The sequence below is a fragment of the Chinchilla lanigera genome, unplaced genomic scaffold (genome assembly GCF_000276665.1).
Source record: "Chinchilla lanigera isolate Chin_1 unplaced genomic scaffold, ChiLan1.0 scaffold00092, whole genome shotgun sequence".
Lineage (NCBI taxonomy): Eukaryota > Metazoa > Chordata > Mammalia > Rodentia > Chinchillidae > Chinchilla > Chinchilla lanigera.
The window spans coordinates 8197158-8204533 of record NW_004955493.1 but is presented as its reverse complement, the minus strand read 5'-3'; the positions used below and the strand labels follow the sequence as shown (position 1 = coordinate 8204533).

The 7376-nt window shown below is 52.9% G+C and overlaps 1 protein-coding gene across 1 annotated transcript in view; it reads right to left on the bottom strand.

Moving 5' to 3' along the window:
* Positions 1-7376, bottom strand: part of Itgax (integrin, alpha X (complement component 3 receptor 4 subunit)) — a gene marked incomplete in the record, with an annotated part of 23704 nt that overhangs the window by 15763 nt on the left and 565 nt on the right. Inside the window, 11 exon segments of the mRNA XM_013504859.1 lie at positions 81-210; positions 357-430; positions 633-777; positions 1087-1240; positions 1472-1617; positions 1721-1851; positions 4204-4318; positions 4457-4527; positions 4754-4857; positions 5361-5466; positions 5952-6087. Coding sequence (XP_013360313.1) covers positions 81-210; positions 357-430; positions 633-777; positions 1087-1240; positions 1472-1617; positions 1721-1851; positions 4204-4318; positions 4457-4527; positions 4754-4857; positions 5361-5466; positions 5952-5988 — 1213 coding nt within the window.

The following is a 7376-nucleotide window of genomic DNA, read 5'->3' as shown; positions in this document are numbered from 1 at the left end:
GGGTGCGGGCTTCAGCGCCCAGGCTTCCTTCCCTCGAAGCAGTGGGTCCCTCGCCTGCCCCCCAGCCCACCTCCTCTCACCCAGGTAAGAGTCCCTCATGTCCACGCGCTCCTGAGACACATTGATGAAGGTGGGGCTCCCATTAGGGGGATACAGAAAGGCACCTCCAGACCAGCCGAAGCTTCCCACAGCCCCCAGAACTGGTCCATCCTGAGAGGAAACGATTTCCAGGCTGAGCAGGCTGGAGCAAGACGACAGCCTAACCCAAAGAAACACCAGCCCCGACTCCACACACCCACCCACCAGTCACCCTTGTCTCCCCCCACCGTATCATTGCCTGAAGGGACGTCACTCACAGGGGTGAACACGGCGCTGAAGCCCTCCTGGGACATCTCCAGCTCAAAAGAGCTACTGCTTACCACCTCTGTACCTGGGGAAGGAAGGTACGATGCTGACCTTTCCTGGGAGAAAGATGAGCCATGCCCTGCCCAAGAAGGATTCTTAGGAAAATCTTAGGACTGGAGATCAGAGGCTACAGCAAATCTTAGTGCCTGACGTGGGAGTCTAGAGCCAAACGAGAAAGTCACCTGCAGCCGAGGCTTTCAGAGGGAGCAGCTCTGTCCCTGACTTACCCTCGATGGCAAAGATCTTCTCCTTCAGCTGGTTTTGGATTGCCCTCAAAGCATCGAAGTTCTCCACTTTAAATATGTACGAGGAACTCGATGCAATCTGATTTAATTCTTGCCGGTTAGCTGTAGTTTGAAAAGCCGCTCCAACCTGTAGCCAGCAGAGACCCACTCATGAAAATAATAAACATGACGTGCTGATACGTCCTGGGTGTGGACAGGCTCCGAGAACACTGGTGGGGAAGTCTTACAACTCAGAGGAGGAGAAGGAGCCTCTGATAGCATGGAGGAGTTCCAGGAAAAGAATCCTGGGTCCCCGGGCTGGGGCAAAGTTGTCATCCAAATGCAAGAAGAGCTGGGGAGCTGGGGAGCTGGGGATTTTTACCCAGAAAAGGGAAGTAGACCGGAGAGGATGTGGCGGCCAGGCACCCCCCACCCCCGCCCAGCCCCGTGGCCCTACCCCAATTGCATAGCGGATAATGCCTGCCGCCTCAGCCTCGGGGATGACATCCTCATAATCCAGTCTATCGCCTTCTTTATGCCCGTCAGTAATGACAATCAAGATCTTAGTGGCATCCCTGCGGGACCCACTTTGGGCGGTGAACAGTTGCTTCCTGTCAGGAAAGAAGAGGGTCCAGAGGTTGATGAAAAATCGATACCAGCCTCTGACACCTTTGTGAAAGTGAAGAGACATCCCTGCCTCTGGGAGGCCTTGGTCCCACTGAGAGGTCCCCAACTTGGCAAGGGGGCGCTTTTCAGTTTCTGCAAGGCTCTTTCTCAGGGAGGCAGGTGAGGGCCAGAAGAGGAGTGGGTCCTGGGGAAGGGGGGGGGGAGCCTAGGCTCACATGACTTCTCTGATGGCTGAGGCCGTGTAGGTGAGCCCTCTTAACTGTCTCACGGAGTCCAACAGCCTGAGAGGGTCTGATCTGGAGGTGAAGTCCTTGAAAGTGAAGTGTGTCCGGAACTGGTGTGAGAACTGCATCAGAGAGAACTGGGAGACCCACACGGGCCAGGGGCTGAGGTTACTTCACTGGGGGCCCCAGCACTTGCACAGCAAGTGCCCCCCGCCCCAGCAAAGCTCCCTATGGGCACACCTGGGTTCTGGGCCTTGGGAACTGGCTCATCACGGACCTCACAAAGGTTATCATCTTAGCGAAATCAGAGGACGAGATGCTGCCGGAGCCATCGATCAGGAACACGATGTCCTGATCCTGTCTCGGGCACTCTAGAAAAAGAAGTGGCCTTGGGCCTTCAAGGGACATTCCCAAGAGCCCGGGACCTCCTGGCTCTCCCAGCCCCGTTCCCCCGACCTCAGCCGATCCCGTCCTTGTCAGGACTGCCCTAAACACCTGCCCCAAACAGGGGCCTGAGACTCCTAGACTCTCACAAAGAGGCTGCTGTGACTCAACTGCCTCCCCCTGCTCAGCCAACCTGGTTGATTGATTTAAAAAAAAAAAAAAGTGAATATTACTCCGATCTAGACGAGAGGCCGAGAGCCCCTCTTTCTACCTGGGCCACGTGGGACAACTGCCCTCTACCTGAGCCCGCCTTCCCCTGTGTCTCAGCATCCCCCAAGGAAGGGATCTGGCGCCTGCCCTGGCCATAGTCTGTCCCAACAGATAGAAGCTGAGCTGCACTTTTGTCCAATAATTTTAACGTTGTCGCTGACAACAGCCCCACCTTGGCCATGTTCTGTTCGTAGCTGGAATATGGGCCCCCACCCGCTCCTGAGCAGAAGCAGAACCTGTCCGCAGAAGGGGAAGCTCTTCCAGCTTCTCCTGCCCGCTTCTCCTTTCCGCATCAGAGGCCTTCTAAAGGGAGGCTGGTGTCCGGGGTGTTCCGATCACCCCCGGGGGTGGAGTCCTGAGCCAACAGGGGCTGTAAAGGGCATCTATCGGGACCAAATGTCAGTGTCCCCAAGTGAAGCTGAAGCCAGGTTGGGTCTGAAAAGCTCACTGTTCTGCTTGCTTATCTCCCATGCCGTCAGCACCAGAAAAGCCAAGCCCTGTGTCTCCATCTACGTGACAAGTACCTGAACACGCCCACGCACACACACACGCACAGATACATACACGTAATGTAATGTGATATAATCAGAAATGCAATGAATGTTTAATTTTTTAAAATTTTCTTACAGTAAAAGACACACTGCTATTAACCTCCCTCAAAATACGCCCCCGGCTTTGAACACACTTGTCCCATCATTCTTGCTACTTTCTGAAACAGTTCTGGAGTCCTCTTTGGCTGCCTCAGTGTCCTGAATCCATTCAAAATGTCCCCCCCCCCATGGTCATTCTGACTTTGAGGGAGAGACAGGAGCCCCACGGCGCCGGGCTGGGGAGTGAGGTGGGTGAGGACACGCCATAACGCTTTTTCTCGACAGACACTGGCGCAAACAGTTTGAATCCTTTCAGGACATGGAGCCAGCCATGATGGTGTGGCCAGCCACAAAAGAGAACTCGAAAAACTCCAGAAAGGATGGAATAAGTACGTTCAAATCAAAGGGTCGTATTTGAGAGGTATTCATGGTAATGTGTCATTTACTGAAATCATTTTTTAAAACTTACACACTGTATTTTTTGATGAGCCACACACATATATACGCACATATACACACATATATATACACATATACACATTAATGCACACACATATACACATATATACACACATACACACACATAAATACACACATATACATACTATATATACACATAAATACACTCACATACACATATACACACATATATACACACATATACACGTATACACACATCTATATAAACATATATATGCACACACATATACACACATATACACATATAAATGCACACACACATACACATGTACACACATAATATATACACATATATACATATGCATATACACACATATACACATATACACACATAAATACACACATATACATATCTATATAAAAATGTATACACACATACACACATAAATACACATATGTGTGCACATGAGCACATATATGTAAATATATACACATCTATATACACATATGTGCACATATATACACATGTGTAAATATATGCACACATACACATATATACATGCACACAAATATACGCATATACACACATGTACACGTGTTCACGTGCACACATATATGCGTGCATGCGCTGCCCACACTGCACCCTCACCAACATCTCCCAGACTGATGTACAACCCAAGTGTCATACCCCAGGGCACAGTGCAGGAAAACAAATCCCAGCCTCTGGGGATAACAGCAGCTTGCATTAAGGCAACCTTCCCCTCACACCAGGCACTGTACTGTGGATCATCTTGCGTTACTTTCGGTACTGGCTGTGTTGTTAGCCCCATTTGACAGATGAAGAAACTGAGGCCAAGAGGCAGAACAGGGGAATGATGACAGGGCAGTGTGTCAACACAGGCAGTGACACTCATCTGCTTGGAGCTGCTACATCATCCAGTAATTATTTTTTCCAGACTCCCTCCCTTTCTTACCTGTTCTGGTAGAAGTCTCTGACCTCATGACACCCCCAGTTGAATATGTGGGCTCCCCGAAGGAGCTGGTGGCCCACACACTCACCCTGCAGGGCATCCGGAAGTTTTTTGTACCCCTGGGCAGGGGAGACCAGCAGGAAGCACAGCCCCATCAAGTATATGTTCTGTCTGCATGCCTGGTGCACAGTAGGGCCACATGCCTAGGGACAGAGGGGGCCGGTGGAAGAGGTTGCCCTGCTGCCACCCCTCCCCCACACCCAGCGCTCACATCCTCCACCAGACTCCAGTCCTGGGGCCCAGCCTCCCCTAAAGAACCTTTGCGACCCGAGACAGCTCACCAGCAGCTGGGAGGGGTTGGTGGCAGCTGCCAGGGACAGGCCCAGGGACATGTTCACCGCCTCGGGGGGGACTGAGGAGACAGACATGTGCATGATGACCATCAGGGACAGAGGAGACTGCGTAAGAACTGGGCAGAGGTCACAGCCCCCGGGGGACAAGGAGGCCTGACAGGCGAAGGACGGAGCCGAGAGCGTGCAGGGGCGTGATGCGCAAAGCCTCTCCGGACTGGGGTCTGCAGACAGAGCTGAAGCTGCCATGGGAGCCCCGGGTTGGGTCCCAGCAGGGCAGCAACTCACCCGTCAGGGAGACGGGCTCACACCCGCCCGTGTGGTAGTGACACTCGTAGAGGCCACCCATCTGGTTCACAGCCTTGATCTCTTTGGGGGCTCCAACCACCACCCTGCGGGGAGAAAGAGCACACTGCAGCTCAGAGTGTAGACTCCAGAACCCCGCTTCCGCCCGGGCAAGTTTGCTTCACTGCCTCAGTTCCCCATCTGTAAAATGGAGATTGGTAACAATTTAAATTCCGCAAGGGTAGCATGGTGATCCATTTTATTCTCTGGTGTACACCCAGCTCCTGAGGCAGATAGTAGGTGTTCAATAAATATTTGTTGAAAGGCTGATTCTTCCTAAGGTTGTGAAAGCTACATTACGGCCCCATTGTCCTGTGCAGGTCACAGCGCCTGGCGCTTAGAAAGTGCCCAGTGAGTATCCGCTGTAATTACCGTGACAGTAAGGCAGCGTATCCTTTCAGCCTAAATATTCATCACTTGGGGAAAGATGCCACACCCAGCAGACAGCCAGCATCCAAGTCGTGCCACTGGGATACGGGCCAGGAAGGTACAGGGCTTCATGTAGGAAGAAAGCAATGAGCGCCGAAGGCCAGAGACCACCTGTCCTCACCTGGAGTTGGCATACTGGACCACGCTGTGTCCAAACCCAGGGCTGTCCACATGGAATCGTGTCACCCGCTCTGTGTCCAAGTTGAAGCCGAGAGAGGCAGCTAAGGCTGAGGAAGGGAGAGGAGAGCTTTGGAAAGGGTCCTCCTCCCGCCTCCCCACTCTGTGTCCGGGTCCCTGACACCCGATCCTGATACCCCAGGGCCTCCTGACCCATCCCGCCTCTGTGCTTCACTCGATCACAGATAGTCTTCACCTTGCTCCCCGGGCTCAATTCTCTGCTTCCACAGAGGGACAGTCATCTCCACAACTGAAGACAGCCCTTCCCCACCTTTACCCCGGAACGTCTACGAAGCAGAGGTTAGGAAGATTTGGGGGCCACACAGGCACCATGGACAAAGCACAAAAATGATTCATTCCGCCTGGAAATCCTTAGATAATCAAGGCATCCCTTGAATTCCCCCCAAATTGGTTTCCAATATCCTCTTCCTCCACAAACTACAGGTCCCAACGCCTATGGACCAGCCTCCCCTAAAAGTCAAGTCTCTCTCCCTACCACGCAAACCCTGGTCTCCAGCCAGGGCCCCAGGCTCACCCCTAAACAAGAGGAGGGCTGTGCAGGTCCTGCTCATGGCTGGAAGGTCCGATGCACGGCTCGGAGCTCCTGGGCTGCCGCAGGACAGCCGGACCAAGGTACTGAAGAAGCCCTTGAGCAGAGGTGGTGAGGAGGCCTGAGGCAGGGAGGGAAGTTGTGAGCATGACTCAGAGCCGGAGGGTGGAGAACACAGCCGAAGCGAGCAGAGGAGGAGGCTGAGGCAACCCACACACTCCCAGGTCAGAGTTTTCTCAATCAGAGACGGCTTGGCTATCTTCTCTGGTGCCTGTGTGGAGGTGAATCCCCTGCCCTGTCCTGTGCCCCTCCGTTCCCTCTAGGACTGGCAGAGGGCTGCCCTTGCCCATGAAATTGCACTCAGCCTGGGGAGGAGAGAGGCACAAAAGCCAGGCCCTCAGGACTCTGGCGGAAACCCTTTCCTTCCTTTCTTTCTTATGTTTAACTACTATGTGTTACACAGAACACCAGGGCTCGTTCTGGTGTCTGCGCATACATGCGGTGCCCTTGGATTATCTTTCCCACCCCACTCGTTTCCCTGTCTCTGTCCACCCTGCCCACCCTCCTTCCTCATCTCTCATATTTCCCTTCTGCAGAAAACCTTCCCCTTGGGACCTGAAGCCTTGGGGCCAAGTGCTTCTGGCTACTTAGGTCCGGAAGCTTAGGTCTGCTGACCAAATCAAAGGAGGCCATCTACTGTGGTGAAAAGGAATAAGGACTTATTTAAAGCTATCTCTGAGGCGATGGAGGGGCCCATTTGTCTCAAATCGTCTCCCAGGGCCCAGGCATGTAGGGTCTTTCATAGCAGGGAGCAGAAGCAAGGGGGAAAGCGCCGGGGCTATAGCTCAGTGGCACAAGCGCCTGCCTGGCAAGCCTGAGGTCATGAGTTTGATTCTTGGCACCAAAAAAAAAAAAGAAGAAGCAGCAAGGGGGAAGGCCATGAGATGGCACACGCCGGAGGTTTCATTTACTGCTCCAGGCCCTCTGCAGCCTGCTGTCTCCCCTGCCTGTGGGCAGAGCCTGGGCAGAAGCCCTGGGGCTGGCGTCTGCGGATGCTGCTGCCTCCTCCAGGCTGAGGGCAGGAGGGCGTGTTGCCCGACTGCATAGTAGAAGGTTGGAAATCTTGCCTATCTCTAAAAGAAGAATACGTTTATGTCCAAAAGAAAAAAAATCTAACTTTTAAAGATTTATTTTGTCCTACTGGCTGCCCAAGGAGTGAGATAGCTGGCCCCTGGGAGAAGCGCAGAGCGGATACTCTCTTATTCATTCACTCATTCATTCATTTGTTCCTTTGTTCCTTTGTTGATTTGTTCATTCACTCAATCAATTATTCATAATATATTGCACAGCCAGGCGTGGTGGCGCACGCCTGTAATCCCAGCACTCAGGAGGCTGAGGCAGGAGGATCGT